A 22,048-nucleotide genomic window follows, 5' to 3' on the forward strand; every position below is an offset into this window, starting at 1 on the left:
TTATTGATACCATTTTTTTTTTTTTGGACCAACAATTTGTGTCATGGGACAAGCTTTCAAGAGTTTTCCTCTTCCTCAGGTCAAGCAATACCATAAATATATACGCACATAAACATGCGCACACAGTGTATATGTTTGCGTGTGCGCATGTTTATGTGTGCGTGTGCGCATGTTTGTGTGCGTGTGCATATGTGTGCGTGTGCGCATGTATATGTGCGTGTATGCATGTATACGTGTGTGCATATTTGTGTGTGTATATATGTGCGTTTGCGCATGTTTATGTGCGCATGTATACGTGTGTGCATGTTTATGTGTACGTGTGTGCATGTTTATGTGTGCGTGTGCGCATGTTTGTGTGCGTGTGCGCATGTATGTGTGCGTGAGCGCATGTATGTGTGTATGTGTGCGTGTGCGCATGTATACGTGTGTGCATGTATGTGTGCGTGTGCACGTGTATGTGTGCGCGTGCGCATGTATATGCGTGCGTGTGCATATATATCTATATCATACAAACACTCACAAAGGGGGTAAGCGCGGCCCTCCTACCCCAGCCGCCAAAGCTCCCTTACCCCCTCGCCGCTCCCTCCCCCCCCCCGCCCGCTCCCTTACCCCCCCGCCTGCTCCCTTACCCCCCCGGCCACCAACTCCCCAGCCGCTGGGGGGCCAAGCAGCCTCGGATCTGCGCCAGTCCCACTCTCCACCACCTCTCACTCCCGTTGTGTGTGTGTGTGTGTGTGTGTGTGTGTAGGGACATTTTACTCCTGCCAACAATTTGTGCCTCACTTTCACCCCACCCTACCCCTGCCCTTCACCCCCCCTACCCCTGCCCTTCACCACCCCTGCCCTTCACCCCCCTCTACTCCTGCCCTTCACCCCCCCTACTACCCCTGCTCTTCACCCCCCCTAACCCTGACCTTCACCCACCCCTACCCTTCACCCACCCCTACCCCTGCCCTTCACCCCCCCTACCCCTGCCCTTCACCCCCCCCCCACGCCTGCCCTTTGACTGACGCACGCACACACCCTGACTGACGCACACACACACCCTGACTGACGCACGCACACACCCTGACTGACGCACGCACACACACCCTGACTGGCGTACGCACACAAACCCTGACTGGCGCACGCACACAAACCCTGACTGGCGCACGCACACAAACCCTGACAGCCACACGTACACACACTGACAGCCGCACGCACACACCGACTGACGCACGCACACACCCTGACTGACGCACGCACACTGACGCACACACACACTGACTGACTGACGCACGCACACACACACACACACACTGACTGATTGACGCACTGACTGACACACACACATACATACTGACGCACGCACACAACCCCTCACAGCCGCATGCACACAACCCCTCACAGCCACACGCACACATACACAGACTGACGCGCGCACACACACACACACACACACTGACTGCTGCACACACACCCACTGACTGCTGCACACACACCCACTGACTGCTGCACACACACACACTGACTGCTGCACACACACACACTGACTGCTGCACACACACACACACACACACACACACACTGACACACACACACACACACACTGACACAAACAAACACACACACACACACACACACTGACACACACACACACTGACTGACACACACACACACACTGACTGACGCACGCGCGCACACCCCCACACCCACACACTGACTGAATGACTGACTGACTGCCGCACGCACACACTGACTGACTGAGGCACACACACACGCACACACTGACTGTGTGTGTGTGTGCGTCAGTCAGTCTGTGTGTGTGTTTGTGTTTCTGCGTCAGACTCACTGACGCGCGCGCACACACACTGACTGACTGACGCACACACAATGACTGACGCACACACACTGCATGAAGCTGTAAAGGAGGGAGGGGGGGAACTGGATTGATGTGAATGGGGGACAAACAGAGAGAGGGGGAGGGGTGAGGAGAGAGAGAGGAGCGGGAACATTACATCCCGGGCAACGCCGGGTCTCTCAGCTAGTATAAAATAAACGTAAAGAGAGGGTGCATACCATTCAATGATGGATACAAAAAAAGGAACAACAGGACAGTCACTCTTATACTCCCAGAAAGTGAATATATATATCATTTACGTGAATCACTATCCGTATTTGAAGTGTGTGTGTATATAAATATATATATACATACAAATGAGCATACAGTAATATTTCCATTTGCTATTTGCCTTGCTATGGAGGGTTTTTGTCACTTTTTTACTCACATAACTTCACATATACATACATATATAATATATAATATATAAATATATATATATATATATATATATATATATATATATATATATATATATATATGCAGTGGAAGTGTATTGTGTGTATTTACCTACACACTCACTCCACATTTCAGTAACATACATATACATCTAAATAATATTCACATATACACGTTTGCTATAAATGGAATTATTACAATTTTACATTATATACACGTGCAATGAATGGAATAAACACTGTAATAAGTTTGAAATCGCCTATCCGAGCTGCTATGCATGGCTGATCCCTTTTCTCCAGCTTCCTTGAATGTACTACTCTATGAGGAAGATCATGTGACCAGATGCTAGTGCACGTTTAGAGAGAGTGAGGGCAGTGCTGACAAAGGGGTGTGCCTGGGTTTGTGACAGGACATGAAGGGGCAGTGCCTAAGCAAATGCTTGTTAAAATAGAATACAAGAAAATTGGTCTTTCAAAGTTGTTTTTTTAAAAACAGAAAATGCTAAAAGTATTATTTCTTACTACAGAACTGATTTATTAAAAAAAACACACATGCAGGATATAGACTGAACTGCAGCTTTAAGAAGCATCACTCTTAGGAGGCCAATGCTAACCCTGGCAATGCATCCCTGGTGTTACTTTTATACATCTAAGCAGTCATATGACCCTCCCCCACAATACATCTGCCTTTTGCAAGTTGGACAATTAGCAGCACACAGTTAAAAGGAAAAAAAACACCTTTTGATATTCAAACACCTTGATAAAGGGCTGTATTAGTCCGAAACGCGTTGGTGTATTGTTTGCAATTATGATCCATTAAAATAACTTCATTTTTTATCGTGGGAATGCACTCTTGTTGATTTTTGGCCTACTAGCACTGGATGTAGTGCTCCGTTTTTTCCTCCCTTCTCCTGTTCACTTAATTTGGCAGACGAAGGCACACAATTACCCCTTGACCATTGGAGACAGTGGACTCACCTTACCTGAGGATATATCCCATGTGAGTTTATTCCTTTGTTCCATACTTATAACTTGGATGTCTGGACAATTGCTGTTCATTGTATCCCCTTAATTGGATGTTTCAATAGCGCTGGTCAACGGCAGGTGGTTAAAATATGATCCTTACTACATTACAACGTGGGATTTCAATACCAGTCATACATCTTTTGGGGACAGTTATTTTCCAGCTTATCACTGTGTACTGGAGGGGAAATCCACATAAGACTTTGCTACCTTATCACTCATCAGTGTTGCTTTTTGTTTTGGAGCACCATACAGCATTGATTCTAATCTACCCAATGGGCTGGCAGTAAACCCTGGTATTCACAGGTTTGCCAGTAGTTATCATGGGGTTTTCCACTTCATCCTTTGGTTCTGCACTTGAGTGACAGTAGAGGGTGGCATATCCTGTTGTAGCTGGGACAACGGGGTGCCCGCCTTCTGGCTGTACTTAAGGGCAGGACCGCCCTAAAGTTAAGTCCTGTTGTTCCCACTGAGGAAGGCAGGTTACAGTACATGTTGGGAGCCTGAGATTGAGGCCTACCCATGTGCTCTTCCCTCCAGGGAGGAGTGAGTGTGACTATACCTCTGCCTCCGCTAGGGAGGTGGGGAAGAGCTAGGATGGCTGCAGGTGCCCTTGGCCTTTAGTGAAGGCCCAGGGACCATCTCCAGTGAGAGCTGATCTAAAGAGACTGTATCCGGCAGAAGACTGATGAGTAGCTGTGTTGTGTTACTGCGGACTGTAGTAATAAACCGTTCCTGTTTTGCAATATATCTCCGGCCTGATGTGTGATCTAACTGGGGGAGAGGTACAATTCTACCGTGGGAGATTATCTCCATTTCCCTTGAGCCTACGGCAGATGGAGGCGCTGCACTGCTAAGTATTATGTGGGGTATGGACCCCAGAAACTTGTTCCTGTGTCCCAAAGTCATCGAGGATGACTCAGCCCTCTTGTTGCCAGCAGGTATGCACCACATACACCCAGTAATGGCCCCGATATGCGATGAGGGGGAAACACTGTTACATACACTATAGTCTAACTATATATTATCACTGTGAAAACAAAAAGAATTGCGCTCAATGTGGTCTGTGCTAAAACAAAATAGTGACTTATATATAAATTGATAATACAACCTGATAAGTGAGGTTTTATGCTGCTGATCAGTGGGAATGGTTCAGACACCAGGCTAGATAGAGACAAAAAGAGAACAGTCCACGTGGACTAAGCAGGAAGAGACGCGGTGATCTACCCCCGAAATCAACTGCTGCGAGTTCCGTGAAGGCGCGGGAAGGTTCCCCAACGCTGTGAACCGAGCTGAGCTGTATACTCTGCATCCAGATATCAGCATTCTGAGGGAGGACGTCCAATTCCTGGTGCCTGTATCCCGTTGTGCCTGCCGAGTGGTAACATGTCCCTAACATGTCTTGCTTTTAACCCTTCTTTTTGATGTACGTGCAATACTCACCTTACCCTTTATAAAATTATTTAAATATACTACACAATGGTTTTTTTGCGCTGTTCTCTTTTTGTCTCTATATATTATCACTTAAAGAGATTCGCTTTAAGAGGCATCACTCTTAAGAGGCAATTGCTAACCCTGCCATTCCTAAGAGATGACGTAACATCCTTAATTTTTGTTTTTTAAAGCATGTCATATGGTACAGAGTCCAATCGGATTTGAGCTGTACCATTTGACCCTAAGATATGACGTTACAGTCCTTAAGAAGACGACAAGACAATATCCGCCCTATTGGACTTAATGGATTACAGGTGAAGATGATAGAAGACAAGAAGAAAAGAAGATTTTACCTGCCACTGAGGATCGTGGAGGGATCGAAAGTTTCCTGATACCTCTGGATTCAGAGGGTGAAGATATCTAAAGGTAAAAAAACATTGAATGTATGTCATTTTTGTTTTTCAGGTTTTTTTATTGTATTTTTTAATTAAAATTTTTTTGCAGGGTATAGATAAATACAGTGACAGGCAATGCATTTTTGGCAAATAGTTGTTTTTAATTAATTATGTTTTGTATTTCTGTTTATTGTTTTGAGTTAATTGTTATGTATCTGTAAGGCTTGTTTTTATTAAATGTTTGGATTGTTTAGGTGTTTGATTTCTTTTATTGATATGTTTAGTCTATTGATTTATTTTATTCTTCTGGTGTTTAGGCTTATTATTTATTTTATTCTTCTGGTGTTTAAGCGTTTGTTTTATTTTATTCTTCTGGTGTTTTGGTGTTTTGGCGTTTGATTTCTTTTAATGTTCTGTTGTTTAGAGGTTTGATTTCTTTTATTGTTCTGGTGTTTAGCTTGGGTATTTTTTATTTTTGTGTCTTTAAGATGCAGTTGTTTTTTTTGGTTGACCATTGACTGCTGAGTGGCTAATCATGCCCATAGGGCATGATGTACCACTGTGCCAATCAGTGGGTAGAGGATGGGCGTAGTTGTCTTGTGGTGGGTGGTTAGGGCGCCAGGGTGGGTAACGAGGGAGGGGAGTTAATACCTTAATTACTATAGCAGTTACTAATCGCAATGGTGATTAAGGGGTTCGGGCCATTAGATTGTATTTTGTATTTTTCTGTTCCTGCCAACGGAGGACATAGACGTGGAGGAAGGTGATGAGGACAACCTTCACCCTGGCAAGGGTAAGTGCAAGTTTTATTTACTTTATGCTGGTTGGATAACGTTTTATTTTGAATGGGCAAATTAGCTATTATCCAGATCTGGAAAATAGTAATTTTGCCCATTACTGTACTGTATGTGTTGTGGGGGGTTGTTGGGGGCAGAGAAGGTGGGTAGTGGGGCTGTTGTGTTTTATAATGGTTATTGGGGGTAGAGGGATTGGGTGAAGTGAGTAGGTGCCCATGTGACAGGCAAGGGTAACCAGGCTATCTAATAAAGTTTAAGCCCTCTGGTTGCCCTTGGGTCCCTGGCAGCTACCCAGCACTATAAGCCAGGGGCCAGGAATATTTGCATGAAAAGTTAACGTGATCTCTGCTTTTCCACTTTCCATGTTCCCTTTATCCCAGACTCATGAAACTTTCTGTGTGTGAGTTTTTAGGAGGTCTCCGGAGCAGAACCGTTTTGATTTCAGGTCCGGGGACCCCTGCTTCCCTAAATACAGGCCCCATTATGGGGGGGGGGGGGCGGTTTCCCCATGCAATGTTTAAATGTCCCACATCACGTAACCGACATTTAAATGCATAGGAAATACCAGCACCCCATACCGGGGTCTGTATCTAGGGAAGCAGGGTGTCCGCGGACCTGAAATCAACACGGTTCTGCTCCGGAGACCCCTTGCTCACCCACACTAGTTTTAATATTTTAATAAAAACACTGCGATCGCCTGCGAGAGCTGTGCAGGGAGAGGCGGGTCTCTGTGCAGGGACAGGAGGATCCCTGTGCAGGGAGAGGAGGATCCCTGTGCAGGGAGAGGCGGGTCTCTGTGCAGGGAGAGGTGGGTCTCTGTGCAGGGAGAGGCGGGTCTCTGTGCAGGGAGAGGCGGGTCTCTGTGCAGGGAGAGGCGGGTCCCTGTGCAGGGAGAGGCGGGTCTCTGTGCAGGGAGAGGCGGGTCCCTGTGCAGGGAGAGGCGGGTCTCTGTGCAGGGAGAGGCGGGTCTCTTTGCAGGGAGAGGCGGGTCCCAATGCAGGGAGAGGCGGGTCCCAGTGCAGGGAGAGGCGGGTCTCTGTGCAGGGAGAGGCGGGTCTCTGTGCAGGGAGAGGCGGGTCCCTGTGCAGGGAGAGGCGGGTCTCTTTGCAGGGAGAGGCGGGTCCCTGTGCAGGGAGAGGCGGGTCCCTTTGCAGGGAGAGGCGGGTCTCTGTGCAGGGAGAGGCGGGTCTCTGTGCAGGGAGAGGCGGGTCTCTGTGCAGGGAGAGGCGGGTCCCTGTGCAGGGAGAGGCGGGTCTCTGTGCAGGGAGAGGCGGGTTTCTGTGCAGGGAGAGGCGGGTCTCTGTGCAGGGAGAGGCGGATCCCTGTGCAGGGAGAGGCGGGTCTCTGTGCAGGGAGAGGCGGGGTCCCTGTGTTCAGGGAGAGGCGGATCCCTGTGCAGGGAGAAGCGGATCCCTGTGCAGGGAGAGGCGGGTCCCTGTGCAGGGAGAGGCGGGTCTCTGTGCAGGGAGAGGCGGGTCTCTGTGCAGGGAGAGTCGGGTCCCTGTGCAGGGAGAGGCGGGTCTCTGTGCAGGGAGAGGCGGGTCCCTGTGCAGGGAGAGGCGGGTCCCTGTGCAGGGAGAGGCGGGTCTCTGTGCAGGGAGAGGCGGGTCCCTGTGCAGGGAGAGGCGGGTCTCTGTGCAGGGAGAGGCGGGTCTCTGTGCAGGGAGAGGCGGGTCTCTGTGCAGGGAGAGGCGGGTCTCTGTGCCGGGAGAGGCGGGTCCCTGTGTTCAGGGAGAGGCGGGTCTCTGTGCAGGGAGAGGCGGGTCTCTTTGCAGGGAGAGGCGGGTCCCAATGCAGGGAGAGGCGGGTCCCAGTGCAGGGAGAGGCGGGTCTCTGTGCAGGGAGAGGCAGGTCCCTGTGCAGGGAGAGGCGGGTCCCTGTGCAGGGAGAGGCGGGTCTCTGTGCAGGGAGAGGCGGATCCCTGTGCAGGGAGAGGCGGGTCTCTGTGCAGGGAGAGGCGGGTCCCTGTGTTCAGGGAGAGGCGGATCCCTGTGCAGGGAGAAGCGGATCCCTGTGCAGGGAGAGGCGGATCCCTGTGCAGGGAGAGGCGGGTCCCTGTGCAGGGAGAGGCGGGTCTCTGTGCAGGGAGAGGCGGGTCTCTGTGCAGGGAGAGGCGGGTCTCTGTGCAGGGAGAGGCGGGTCTCTGTGCAGGGAGAGGCGGGTCTCTGTGCAGGGAGAGGCGGGTCTCTGTGCAGGGAGAGGCGGGTCTCAGTGCAGGGAGAGGCGGGCCCCAGTGCAGGGAGAGGCGGGCCCCAGTGCAGGGAGAGGCGGGTCCCTGTGCAGGGAGAGGCGGGTCTCTGTGCAGGGAGAGGCGGGGTCCCAGTGCAGGGAGAGGCGGGTCCCTGTACAGGGAGAGGCGGGTCCCTGTGCAGGGAGAGGCGGGTCTCTGTGCAGGGAGAGGCGGGTCTCTGTGCAGGGAGAGGCGGGTCTCTGTGCAGGGAGAGGCGGGTCTCTGTGCAGGGAGAGGCGGGTCCCTGTGCAGGGAGAGGCGGGTCCCTGTGCAGGGAGAGGCGGGTCCCTGTGCAGGGAGAGGCGGGTCTCTGTGCAGGGAGAGGCGGGTCCCTGTGCAGGGAGAGGCGGGTCTCTGTGCAGGGAGAGGCGGGGTCCCTGTGCAGGGAGAGGCGGGTCTCTGTGCAGGGAGAGGCGGGTCTCTGTGCAGGGAGAGGCGGGTCCCAGTGCAGGGAGAGGCGAGTCCCTGTGCAGGGAGAGGCGGGTCTCTGTGCAGGGAGAGGCGGGTCCCAGTGCAGGGAGAGGCGGGTCCCTGTGCAGGGAGAGGCGGGTCCCTGTGCAGGGAGAGGCGGGTCCCTGTGCAGGGAGAGGCGGGTCCCAGTGCAGGGAGAGGAGGGTCCCTGTGCAGGGAGAGGCGGGTCCCTGTGCAGGGAGAGGCGGGTCCCAGTGCAGGGAGAGGCGGGTCTCTGTGCAGGGAGAGGCGGGGTCCCTGTGCAGGGAGAGGCGGGTCTCTGTGCAGGGAGAGGCGGGTCCCTGTGCAGGGAGAGGCGGGTCTCTGTGCAGGGAGAGGCGGGTCTCTGTGCAGGGAGAGGCGGGTCTCTGTGCAGGGAGAGGCGGGCCCCAGTGCAGGGAGAGGCGGGCCCCAGTGCAGGGAGAGGCGGGTCCCTGTGCAGGGAGAGGCGGGTCCCTGTGCAGGGAGAGGCGGGTCCCTGTGCAGGGAGAGGCGGGTCCCAGTGCAGGGAGAGGCGGGTCCCTGTGCAGGGAGAGGCGGGTCCCTGTGCAGGGAGAGGCGGGTCCCTGTGCAGGGAGAGGCGGGTCCCTGTGCAGGGAGAGGCGGGTCTCTGTGCAGGGAGAGGCGGGTCTCTGTGCAGGGAGAGGCGGGGTCCCTGTGCAGGGAGAGGCGGGTCCCTGTGCAGGGAGAGGCGGGTCTCTGTGCAGGGAGAGGCGGGTCTCTGTGCAGGGAGAGGCGGGTCTCTGTGCAGGGAGAGGCGGGTCCCTGTGCAGGGAGAGGCGGGGTCCCTGTGCAGGGAGAGGCGGGTCCCTGTGCAGGGAGAGGCGGGTCTCTGTGCAGGGAGAGGCGGGTCTCTGTGCAGGGAGAGGCGGGTCCCTGTGCAGGGAGAGGCGGGTCCCTGTGCAGGGAGAGGCGGGGTCCCTGTGCAGGGAGAGGCGGGTCCCTGTGCAGGGAGAGGCGGGTCCCTGTGCAGGGAGAGGCGGGTCCCTGTGCAGGGAGAGGCGGGTCTCTGTGCAGGGAGAGGCGGGGTCCCTGTGCAGGGAGAGGCGGGTCTCTGTGCAGGGAGAGGCGGATCCCTGTGCAGGGAGAGGCGGGTCTCTGTGCAGGGAGAGGCGGGTCTCTGTGCAGGGAGAGGCGGGTCTCTGTGCAGGGAGAGGCGGGTCTATTTGCAGGGTGAGGCGGGTCTCTGTGCAGGGAGAGGCGGGTCCCTGTGCAGGGAGAGGTGGGTCCCAGTGCAGGGAGAGGCGGGTCCCTGTGAAGGGAGAGGCGGGGTCCCTGTGCAGGGAGAGGCGGGTCCCTGTGCAGGGAGAGGCGGGTCCCTGTGCAGGGAGAGGCGGGTCCCTGTGCAGGGAGAGGCGGGTCCCTGTGCAGGGAGAGGCGGGTCTCTGTGCAGGGAGAGGCGGGTCCCTGTGCAGGGAGAGGCGGGTCTCTGTGCAGGGAGAGGCGGGTCCCTGTGCAGGGAGAGGCGGGTCTCTGTGCAGGGAGAGGCGGGTCTCTGTGCAGGGAGAGGCGGGTCCCAGTGCAGGGAGAGGCGAGTCCCTGTGCAGGGAGAGGCGGGTCTCTGTGCAGGGAGAGGCGGGTCCCAGTGCAGGGAGAGGCGGGTCCCTGTGCAGGGAGAGGCGGGTCCCTGTGCAGGGAGAGGCGGGTCCCTGTGCAGGGAGAGGCGGGTCCCAGTGCAGGGAGAGGAGGGTCCCTGTGCAGGGAGAGGCGGGTCCCTGTGCAGGGAGAGGCGGGTCCCAGTGCAGGGAGAGGCGGGTCTCTGTGCAGGGAGAGGCGGGTCCCTGTGCAGGGAGAGGCGGGTCTCTGTGCAGGGAGAGGCGGGTCCCTGTGCAGGGAGAGGCGGGTCTCTGTGCAGGGAGAGGCGGGTCTCTGTGCAGGGAGAGGCGGGTCTCTGTGCAGGGAGAGGCGGGCCCCAGTGCAGGGAGAGGCGGGCCCCAGTGCAGGGAGAGGCGGGTCCCTGTGCAGGGAGAGGCGGGTCCCTGTGCAGGGAGAGGCGGGTCCCTGTGCAGGGAGAGGCGGGTCCCAGTGCAGGGAGAGGCGGGTCCCTGTGCAGGGAGAGGCGGGTCCCTGTGCAGGGAGAGGCGGGTCCCTGTGCAGGGAGAGGCGGGTCCCTGTGCAGGGAGAGGCGGGTCTCTGTGCAGGGAGAGGCGGGTCTCTGTGCAGGGAGAGGCGGGTCCCTGTGCAGGGAGAGGCGGGTCCCTGTGCAGGGAGAGGCGGGTCTCTGTGCAGGGAGAGGCGGGTCTCTGTGCAGGGAGAGGCGGGTCTCTGTGCAGGGAGAGGCGGGTCCCTGTGCAGGGAGAGGCGGGTCCCTGTGCAGGGAGAGGCGGGTCCCTGTGCAGGGAGAGGCGGGTCTCTGTGCAGGGAGAGGCGGGTCTCTGTGCAGGGAGAGGCGGGTCCCTGTGCAGGGAGAGGCGGGTCCCTGTGCAGGGAGAGGCGGGTCCCTGTGCAGGGAGAGGCGGGTCCCTGTGCAGGGAGAGGCGGGTCCCTGTGCAGGGAGAGGCGGGTCCCTGTGCAGGGAGAGGCGGGTCTCTGTGCAGGGAGAGGCGGGTCCCTGTGCAGGGAGAGGCGGGTCTCTGTGCAGGGAGAGGCGGATCCCTGTGCAGGGAGAGGCGGGTCTCTGTGCAGGGAGAGGCGGGTCTCTGTGCAGGGAGAGGCGGGTCTCTGTGCAGGGAGAGGCGGGTCTATTTGCAGGGTGAGGCGGGTCTCTGTGCAGGGAGAGGCGGGTCCCTGTGCAGGGAGAGGTGGGTCCCAGTGCAGGGAGAGGCGGGGGTCCCTGTGAAGGGAGAGGCGGGTCCCTGTGCAGGGAGAGGCGGGTCCCTGTGCAGGGAGAGGCGGGTCCCTGTGCAGGGAGAGGCGGGTCCCTGTGCAGGGAGAGGCGGGTCCCTGTGCAGGGAGAGGCGGGTCCCTGTGCAGGGAGAGGCGGGTCTCTGTGCAGGGAGAGGCGGGGTCCCTGTGCAGGGAGAGGCGGGTCTCTGTGCAGGGAGAGGCGGATCCCTGTGCAGGGAGAGGCGGGTCTCTGTGCAGGGAGAGGCGGGTCTCTGTGCAGGGAGAGGCGGGTCTCTGTGCAGGGAGAGGCGGGTCTCTGTGCAGGGAGAGGCGGGTCTCTTTGCAGGGAGAGGCGGGTCTCTGTGCAGGGAGAGGCGGGTCTCTGGGCAGGGAGAGGTGGGTCTCTGGGCAGGGAGAGGTGGGTCCCTGTGCAGGGAGAGACGGGTCCCAGTGCAGGGAGAGGCGGGTCCCAGTGCAGGGAGAGGCGGGTCCCTGTGCAGGGAGAGGCGGGTCTCCCTGTGCAGCTCAGATTACGAGAAAATCGCAGGCGGGAGAACTTAGAAAATAATCTCTGATGACTTTGCTGCTACGCCGAACGGTTTAGGTGTTTTCCTATCGCACGGCTTGAGGGGGGGAGGGATTCAGATTATTTCTAAATACCATGATAACTCAAATGACAAACCGTGCAATGGGAACAGGCCAAACCTCACGAGATAGCCGCAAACTCATCGAAGCTACTAGAATGAGGCCCATAGAGTGGAGATGTATAGAGATAGCTGCTGTAGCACATTCAAAGATACCTGTTTATATTAGAAGGTTGGAATGGTAGGTAATTCTGTGGCTTTGTATAGAACACAGTCAGTTGCAGAATAATGAGAGGGATGTATTTCTATGAAATGCTGATTTCGTATAGACACAGTTAAGTTGTATTTATTTGTTAATAAAATATTTTACCAGGAAGTAATACATTGAGAGTTACTTCTCGTTTTCAAGTATGTCCTGGGCTTAGGCCTGGGTCCCGCTGCATCCAACGGCACGGGCGGCCGCGTGCGCGTCTCTCACAAGACCCAAGTTCCTCCCGAGCCTGCCCCAGTCCCCCCTCGCTGCAAGGCTCGCTGCGCACTGTGACGCGTCAGCCAGCAGGGGATACACAAGGATCGTGATCCCAAGCGGCGACACGTGGTGCGGCCGGGAGCCAATGAGGGGGCGGAGGAGAGCAAGGGAGAGGAGTGAAGCTGTCTACAGTTACGGGAGGGAGGTCTGAGTGTGTACGTTATTCTCTCCCTCCCTCCCTCCCTCCGGTGCGTGTGCTGGGGAGGTTGCGGCCAGCTGCTGTGCATGTCTTCCCGGGGGGGGGGGGGGTATACAGACTCTGCTGCCCCATCATGCCTGCATGCTCCTCAAAGACCGCATAGAGCGGTGAGGTGCCGTGCCGGTGTCTGTCGTGGCCCTGCCCCTTCGTGATTTCCGCGCCCACACAGCCTGTTTTGGCCACGCCCCCTCACAACGCCGCCCGCAGACCGCAGATGTTTGCAGTGTGGGCGCGCTGTCTGAGGCAGCGGGGCCTTAGCCTTAGAGTTATGATGAGAAATATATGGTTACAAATACATAGTTACATTAAAAGAACAGGGTTATACAGAACATTATATACAAGCCATTGCATGCACAGTAAGAGATAATATATGTTATAGGCGTATGTAACAGTTACAGACCAGATTAAAATTTGAGACACTTTTAGTTTTGAAAGAATTAAGGCCTCGCCCAGGGTGAGAGCACGTTCGCTGGTGCTCAAGCGCCGTGACATCAGGCACTCATGTGTGTCCCGCTAGGGTATGAGCGGGTGTGTTCAGTACGGGTGGCGCGTGGGTATTGAGTGCTGTCTTTGGGTGGTGGTCCCGCTAGGGTGTGAGCGGGTGTGAGGCGGCGGGTGGGTGTTCAGTACAGGTGACGGGTGGGTAGTGAGTGCTGGCTGTAGGTGGGAGTCCCGCTAGGGTGTGAGCGTGTGTGAGGCGGTGAGTGGGTGTTCAGTACAGGTGGCGGGTGGGTAGTAAGTGCTGGCTGTGGGTGGGGGTCCCGCTAGTGTGTGGGGCGGCGGCTGGTCAGTGATGTCGGTGCATAGGGGTGTGAGTGCGGCGGGTGGGTGTGTGCGCGGCGGGTGGGTGGTGAGTGGGTGCGGTGGCTGTTCAGTGATATCGGTGTGTAGGGGCGGGAGGCAGCAGGTGTGTGTCGAGTGGGTGAGATGCGGCGGGTGTGTGTCGAGTGTGGTGGGTGGGTGAGAGGCGGCACGTGTTTGAGTGCAGCCAGCGGCTGTGGGTTGCAGGGGTGTGAGGCGGCGGGTGGGTGAAAGGCAGAGGCGGGAGGGTGGGTGGCGGGTGAAAGGCAGAGGCGGAAGGGCGGGCAGCGGGTGGGTGAAAGGCAGAGGCGGAAGGGCGGGTGGGTGAAAGGCAGGGGCGGGGGGAAAGGCAGGGGTGGGGGGGAGGGGAAGGCAGGGGTGTGGGGGAAAGGGGGGAGGGGAAGGCAGGGGGCGAGGGGAAGGCAGGGGTGGGGGTGGGAGGGGGAGGCAGGGGTTGGTGGGGGGGGAAGGCAGGGGTATGGGGGGGAATGCAGGGGTGGGGGGGGGAAGGCAGGGGTGGGAAGGCGGGGGTGGGGGGTGGCCTTTAACTCTTCCAGCCAGGGCATTATTGGCCAGTAATGTCCTGTTCTTCAGGAATTATTACTTAATTAAACATACTTTTTTTTACCTTTCTTTCTGGACTATTTCCTATCTATGGGGAATTCATTATTCCTTAATCATTTGGTATATCCTGCTCTTTCCATACAGTATTACACTATGCTATGTTTTTCTTCTTTTTACATGTGCTTGGATTGGGTCCAATCAAGATCCTTTTAAACAGCAATGGACAAAGTTGGATAGTCATTTATACAACACTGTTCACGGTGGTATTTTGCTTGGTATAGTTTAGATAGAATATGTGTATCTATCACTTTGTTTAGCAATTGCTTTGCTAGTATTATTTTCATTAGGCGCCATTCAGTACTGTTTTTTCACGTTATCTTAATTTTGACCAGGGTGGTCAAAATCACTGGTAAGGCAGCCACACGAGAAACACTATAATATTTAGTTCAAGTGTTTAGAGATCACAAATAAGTCACATATTTTGGTAATAGAATAGCGCAGCACACACCTTTCTGTTGTGTCAATGAATGATCCTGATCAAATGTTTTTAAACAACCTGGACACTCATTGATTGGAAGCTTTAAAAATTTAGCCTTGGTCCCAAATACCATTGTTACGGTCTTGTCAGTGTATAAAACTGTTTGTTTTGGGAAATCCAATTTTCAAGTCTCAAAAATTCAGATTGAATTATGTGTTCAAGGTCGGAGAGGCTATGGCTGTGTGCATATAACATTGTGTCATCCGTATACATGTGTATTGAAGCTCACTTACAAGCTGTAGGAAGATCGTTGATGACCATTGCGAAGAGTAGGTGCCCAAAAATAGAGCCTTGCAAGACAATGCAGGTGATATCCAAGGGGCTAGAGTTTAAGGAAGGCTCAAGTTGGGTTTGACCTAATTCTGTGGGTAGAAATGAAACCAGTTTAAAGCATTCTTCCCTATTCCAGAGCACTGGAGTTTGTTTAGCAAGAAACATGATCAACCATATCAAAAGCCTTTGCAAAATCTAGGAATATTGCACCAGTGAGTTGTCCCAGTTCCAGTTCCATTCCACACTGGATCTTATTGCAAACGTATAGGAGGGTAGTTAGCGTGGAGTGTTTGGGGCAAACGCCAGATTGGAATTGGCTAGGGAAATTTGTCTTGGTATAATAATCGCTTAATTGGGAGTGGACACATTTTCCCATGACTTTGGATAGTATTGGGAGAAGAGAGATTGGCCTGTAGTTTGAGACAGTGTTTTTGTCCCCACTTTTGAAGATTGGGACAACTCTGGCAGTTTTCCAGGTCTTAGGGATATGGCCTGCAGACAGGATAGAGTTGATTAGGGAATCAAGCGGTAGGGCAATGGCTGGGGCACCAAGCCGTAGGAACTTAGATTGCAGTAAGTCAGGTACACATAGGCTGCTTAGTTTTAATTTGAGGAGCGCTTGTGCAATCTCCTCTTCAGATACTGGGGCAAATTGAAAATTGTGGTCGTGTTTTGTTTGAGTGGGCTATAGGGGTACTCACAGAATGAGGTTCATGTTTGTAGTTCGGGTTGTGTTTCGCTAATAGGTTAGTAGCACACCCCACAAAGTATTCACTGATTACATTTACAATGTCAGAGAAATATCCTCCTTAATGATATTACATGGTTGTTGATGGCTAGAAGGCTGGAATATATTGTTGATAACCTTCCAGAAGTTAGCTGGGTTTGATGTATTCTGGTGAATAGTGTCAGAGTAGTATTGTGCTTTTGCATGTCTTATTTGCCTTGTGCACATGTTCCGCAGGCATCTGTAGTTTTTAAGATCCTTGGTAGTGCCAGTTACTTTGTAGCTTTTCCGCAATGGTAGAGTGCTATAAGGCCGTTTGTAACACATGGAAAGTGGGCCCCCCATACTCTTATTCTGCATAGTGGAGCATGGGTATCACAGAGTTTTAAGAACTCGGATTGGAAATAGTCGAGCACAGAATCAGGGTCAGGTATTAAGTCGATTCTGTGCCAAGGGCAGCTGGTAAGATAAGCCAGAAACTGTTGTGGGTTAAGGTTTCTAAATGTTCTAGTGAGTAGAACTTTAGGGCTTTATTAGGGTGGTCTGATTTTCCTTGTATTGTATTGTATTGTATATCTTTATTTATATAGCGCCATTAATGTACATAGCACTTCACAGCAGTCATACATGTGGTAATCAAATAAATAACAGATAATATAAATAACAGATCATGGGAATAAGTGCTTTAGACATTAAGAGGAGTCCCTGCTCCGATGAGCTTACAGTCTAATTGGTAGGTAGGGAGAACGTACAGAGGCAGTAGGAGGGAGTTCTGGTAAGTGCGTCTGCAGGGGGCCAAGCTTTGCACAGTACACTATTGCATGGTCACTTAAAATGTTACGTAGGATACCAGGGTTAGATTCAGCTGGGCCTAGAGGAGAGAATCAAGTCTAGCAAGGAATGGTTGTGAGATTTCAAGTTTGTCCGTGAGGGTTTTGGAAATTAGTTGGGTTAGGTTAAGTGTCTGGATTTTGTTATTTTTAGGGTCAAGCCAATTGTAATTGAAATCCCCAAGAACTAACAGCTCACTCTTCTCATTCAGAGAGGAAATTAAGGAAATTAAGCCAGGTGATATCAGTCAGGGACTGTAGAGGGGCTTTAGGTGGACGGTAGATGGCTGCAATCAGGACTGGCTTCAAAAAGGGGAGGCAGATTTTGACAACTAGGACTGCAAAAGAGGGTGGGCATGGGGGGCAATTTAGCAGCCTAAATTGTAAGGTGTCTGCAATATAAAATAACACCGCTCCTCTCTTTGACCTATCTTTCTGAGCAATTGAGTATCCCTGAATAGTGATAGTTGCATCAAGGGTTTTAGGAGTTAGCCATATTTCTGTGAGAATGATGACTTTGGGTTTATGCATAAGGCCCTTAGTTCATCCAGTTTGGGCAGAAGACTCAGGATATTTATATGGGAGACAGATAGTCCTTTTTGGAATTTGAAAGGAGCATTCTCAGGGGTATGGGACAGAGTTGAAAAGGGAGGGCCTGGGTTATGTTCAATATCACCTGCTAAAGAGAGTAGCAGAATAAATAGAAATTTGAGTAATTGTTTGCAAGTTATACATTTGTAATGTTTGCCATTTGAGTGAGTAGTGGTTGGTGTGATGGTTTTCAGAGTTCTCCAGCAACATTCCGTAGATAATGCAAGGCTTTTGTGTAATCCAGGGATGAAATTGGGTGTGGGCCAAGAGGGGGGAGTTTGTAGTGGGTAGAGAGAGTAACATTTCCATGAAGTCACAATAAAGAACAGAATTAAGTTAAGTAGCAGGTTCATTTTCACAAAGGTAGGTAACGTATATGAAGCTGTTGTGAGCCAAGTGAGTGTGGGCAGAGTCAGAGGTGTGCCTTTTTCTTGCCAACATTTTTTTTGCTGCATTTGCGATGCTAGGGTCTGTTTAGGGATTGCAGAGGTTATTTGGGGGATGGGAGAGGCAGTTTGCTGTCAAGTGTTGGGAGAGGCTATGAGTGAAAAGACAATGCCATTAGTTCCATATCACACCAGCTGAGGTTATAGTCTTGCATATAAGGGGGAGCATTAAATATATAACTAGAATCTAACTATAATTTCACATAAAGACTCACAAGATGCAACAATCGTAAAATGCAATGCTAAACCCTGCAATGCTTCCCTTAAGTGCTTTCAAATTTTAGTTAGTTATGACTCACCAAAAGAGTATGTGGCCCGGAAACCTTCATGACTCCCCGAGACATCACTGTAGAAATTGAGCAGCATTGAGTTCTCTGTGGAGAACACAGGTGGTGGGATCTGTCTGTTGCTGCAGAATGTCCCTAACTTTGGTGCAGTGAGCCTGCTACCATCGTAAACTACAAGGTAGTCATTGCTCTGAGAGCAATTGGATGCATACTCCAGCTTGAAGTTAGTGAAGGTCATTTTGATCTGGAAGAGAAAGAGCATAGATTTATGAATGATGCTGATGCCTGGCTCTGAGTGTTGGGAATGAAGAGCTATGACATCTTGTCATTCTAATAAGGGAAATGCAGAACATGGACTGATTTTGGGAAGCTGGCAAAGCAAAAGTGCCACCTACTTGTTCATCTATCTATTACTGCTGTTTTTTTGGATACTTTACTATACTGTACGTTAGCCTAAGTCATGTGTCATGTGTTAACTGGTGGTCAGAGGTCGGCTCTGCTAATATTTACATGTAAATACTCTGCTTCTCTGTAGCAAAACTATCCAATGGAGTTTGGTCTGTGATTTCCTATTGGCTGTCAGCTGGGAATACTGAAGCCAGAAGTCTACAGAATGCCCATTTAAGCCATTGGTCTCCTTCACCAAGGATTAATGACTCCCAGAGACTACGAACTGAAGTGAGTCTTGATGGTCTCCTCATTCCCAGCAAGTAGCTCCATTATTGATAATATATGATTGCATAGCCATTGTAGGTACATTTAGAACAAAGGGACATATTTACCTTGTAACCGACAGGGGCCAAAATGAGGAAGATACAATCCATGGAGTTGGGGTATTTCTTTGGATATCCGGGTGATGTAACAATCCCGTTGTCACTGGGGAATGTGCCACCACATTTCACTACAAAGAGAAGCTCAATGGTCATGTAAGGAAAAGCACAATGCAAGAAATAAATAGCATGTTAGAAATAAGGGAACATAATCTGCATATATAGAGACTCCAGAGACCTACCTGTGCTATAGGAAGCTTTGAATCCAGCCCCAGTCACTGCTGTATCTCTGACAAACTCCACCAGCATCGCATTCCCTGATGCTAGCAGTGAGGTGAGCGGTCCAGTCACACAAGCTTTATACAGTAGCACAGGGGATGTACTGTTGGCTCCATCATAAACCTTAATGTACTCAGAGGAACAGTTTTTGGAGGTCTGGACATAAAATGCAATAAACTGTAAGAAAACCTGCAGGAAAAGAGCACATGTTTAAATTACCATGTGGCATAATTTAAATTGCACCCTCATATGTATGTACGTAATTATAACTGTATTTATATCGCGCTTCACAGCAGTAATACATGTGATGTAATAATATAACACATAGTGGGAATAAGCGCTTCACACATGAAAGTAACAATAGGAAAGAGAGTCCCTGCCCCGAAGAGCTTACAGTCTAAATGGAAACATACAGATGGTGGGAGTAATAAACCACCAAGCGATGCTTCCTTGAGGACAATCCAGGTAATGTATTGTTTAAGAGACGGAGGGAGAGACGGAGGGAGAGGGGGAGAGACGGAGGGAGAGGGGGAGAGACGGAGGGAGAGGGGGAGAGACGGAGGGAGAGGGGGAGAGACGGAGGGAGAGGGGGAGAGACGGAGGGAGAGGGAGAGGGACGGAGGGAGAGGGAGAGGGACGGAGGGAGAGACGGAGGGAGAGACGGAGGGAGAGACGGAGGGAGAGACGGAGAGACGGAGGGAGAGGGGGAGGGAGAGGGGGAGAGACGGAGGGAGAGGGGGAGAGACGGAGGGAGAGGAGGGAGAGACGGAGGGAGAGGGGGAGAGACGGAGGGAGAGACGGGGGGAGAGGGGGAGAGGGGGAGGGAGAGACGGAGGGAGAGGGGGAGAGACGGAGGGAGAGGGGGAGAGACGGAGGGAGAGGGGGAGAGACGGAGGGAGAGGGGGAGAGATTGAGGGAGAGGGAGAGGGATGGAGGGAGAGACGGAGGGAGAGACGGAGGGAGAGACGGAGGGAGAGACGGAGGGAGAGACGGAGGGAGAGGGGGAGGGAGAGGGGGAGAGACGGAGGGAGAGGGGGAGAGACGGAGGGAGAGGAGGGAGAGACGGAGGGAGAGGGGGAGAGACGGAGGGAGAGACGGGGGGAGAGGGGGAGAGGGGGAGGGAGAGACGGAGGGAGAGGGGGAGAGACGAAGAGAGAGACGGAGGGACGGAGGGAGAGATGGAGGGAGAGAGACGGAGGGAGAGGGGGAGAGACGGAGGGAGAGGGGGAGAGAGGGAGAGACAGGGGGAGAGAGAGAGAGAGAGATGGAGAAACAGGGGGACAGGGAGGGTGGTTGACTGATACGTGGGTGGGCCCCCTGACTCACTGGGCCGGGGATGCCAACCCCGACAGACCCCCGTTGCCAGCCCTGTCCCCCATTTTCTCTCTACTTCCCCCCCCTCATTTTTTCTCACCCTCCCCCATTCTCTCTCCCTTCCCTCCCCACACCCATTCTCCCCCCCCCCATTCTCTCAACCCCCCCCCATTCTCTCTCTGACCTGCACACAGCCACTGATCTACAGACACTCACAGACAGACCAATACACACACTGACCACACACACAGACACACACACTCAGACAGACACACACACACACACTCAGACAGACACACACACACACACACACTCAGACAGACACACACACACACACACACACTCAGACAGACACACACACACACACTCAGACCAACACACACACACACACACTCAGACAGACACACACACACACACTCAGACCAACACACACACACACACACACTCAGACAGACACACACACACTAAGACAAACACACACACACAAACTCAGACACACACACACAGACTCCTGTGGCGGGTAGGATCTCGGTGGCCGGAACAGCAGGAGCGTAGTAGGGGTCACAAGCAGAGATCAGAGGCAGGCGGCAGATAGAGAAGTCAGGTAACAAGCAGGGGTCCGAGGCAAGCGGCAGGTAGCGAAGTCAGGTAACAAGCAGGGGTCTGAGGCAGCCGGCAGGTAGCGAAGTCAGGTAACAAGCAGGGGTCCGAGGCAGCCGGCAGGTAGCGAAGTCAGGTAACAAGCAGAGGTCGGCAACGAGGAGACTGGAACAGGACAGGCGAGCAGGGACAGGTCTGGGAGCAGGGACTGAGAACGGGAACAAACAGGGACAAGCCAGATTACCAGCAATGGCCTTACGGCGAACAGACTCAAATACAGGTACAGGAAACAGATCAGGATCAGAGGCATGTGCATAGGAGTCTGACTTGAAACAGAGGCAAGGGAGGAACAGGAAGGGGAGGTTTATATAGGCAGGCTGAGAGGGTGCAGAGGTGTCAGGTATCAGTCTGGAATGTTCCTTAGTTTAGCAGCAGCAATCCCGGTGGACAAGTATAGGTACTGCAGGCTAGAACAAGACATTGAGAGTGGCAGCAGTCCTGGTGGCCAAGCATGGGTACAGCAGGCAAGAGGATATGACATTACTCCCCCCTCCCAAGAGCGTCTCCGGACGATCCCCCAGGCTCTTCCCAGAGGCCTTGATGAAAAGTGGACTCAAGGTGACCCACCTCTGGTGGTTTGTCAGCGGGCAGAGGGTACTCCACAGGTACATTGAGTGCTGCAAGGAACCTCCAAATAGGTGCGTTCAACCCAAATGCAGGGGCAGAGACATCAGGAAAGTGGGCATCAAGGTCGGGTGCTGCCTTTCCACATGAGTCAGTGGGGACACAGAGTTCGCTGTCCATGGTCTCCTCTTGCGACTGCCGTTTCGTGGCATAACCGAATGAAAGACCAGCTATTTGAGTTTTCGGCTCTTGAAGCTGTCCTTCTGCACTTCTTTTCCCACTCAAAGCAGTTTTAAGTTCAGCTTCTTTGGAGTTGAGTTGCGACTCCATATCTCCCAGCTGACTTACAACAAGGCTTAAATGTATTTCGTTTTCTTTATTTCTGACCTGTAGCTGCCGGTACTCCTCCCAGACCTTGTCCAGCTCCAGCTGCAGCCTGGCCTTCTCATGGGCTGTGTGATTCAACACTTTGCAGGCCTCAGCCATCTTGACCTGATAGCGCAGTGTCAGGCCAACCACTTGACGGACGGACACCTCCTCCCTCGCTTTTTTGGCAAGCTGTGTCTTGAGCTCAGCGATCAGCAGCGCTGTGAGATGCTGTGATGTGTGTTCAGCTGTCAGCTTTAGCTCTTCCTTTTTTAGGTATCGTTGCAATTTCCACTCCTCAGTGAGAGATCCCTGGTTAAGTGCATACTGCAATTCTCTTCTCAGGACTTTCAT

The 22,048-nt window shown here is 53.0% G+C and overlaps 1 protein-coding gene across 2 annotated transcripts in view; it reads right to left on the minus strand.

Annotated features, from left to right (window-relative positions):
* The window catches only part of LOC142485986 (embryonic protein UVS.2-like), a 49,789-nt gene extending 28,742 nt beyond the window's left edge, over positions 1 to 21,047 (minus strand). Inside the window, exons 1-5 of one of the 2 annotated variants that reach the window (XM_075584643.1) lie at positions 20,949 to 21,047; positions 18,754 to 18,979; positions 18,524 to 18,642; positions 17,754 to 17,985; positions 14,821 to 14,949 (exon numbers count right to left, since the gene is read on the minus strand). In XM_075584643.1, the coding sequence (XP_075440758.1) occupies positions 14,821 to 14,949; positions 17,754 to 17,985; positions 18,524 to 18,642; positions 18,754 to 18,979; positions 20,949 to 21,020 (778 nt within the window). In that variant the 5' untranslated portion in view covers positions 21,021 to 21,047. The remainder of the gene's footprint in view (positions 1 to 14,820; positions 14,950 to 17,753; positions 17,986 to 18,523; positions 18,643 to 18,753; positions 18,980 to 20,948) is intronic. The other variant, XM_075584644.1, reaches the window with a different exon arrangement.
* Between the last annotated feature and the right edge of the window lie 1,001 nt (positions 21,048 to 22,048).

This window comes from Ascaphus truei, unplaced genomic scaffold, assembly GCF_040206685.1.
Source record: "Ascaphus truei isolate aAscTru1 unplaced genomic scaffold, aAscTru1.hap1 HAP1_SCAFFOLD_695, whole genome shotgun sequence".
NCBI classification, from domain to species: Eukaryota; Metazoa; Chordata; class Amphibia; order Anura; family Ascaphidae; genus Ascaphus; species Ascaphus truei.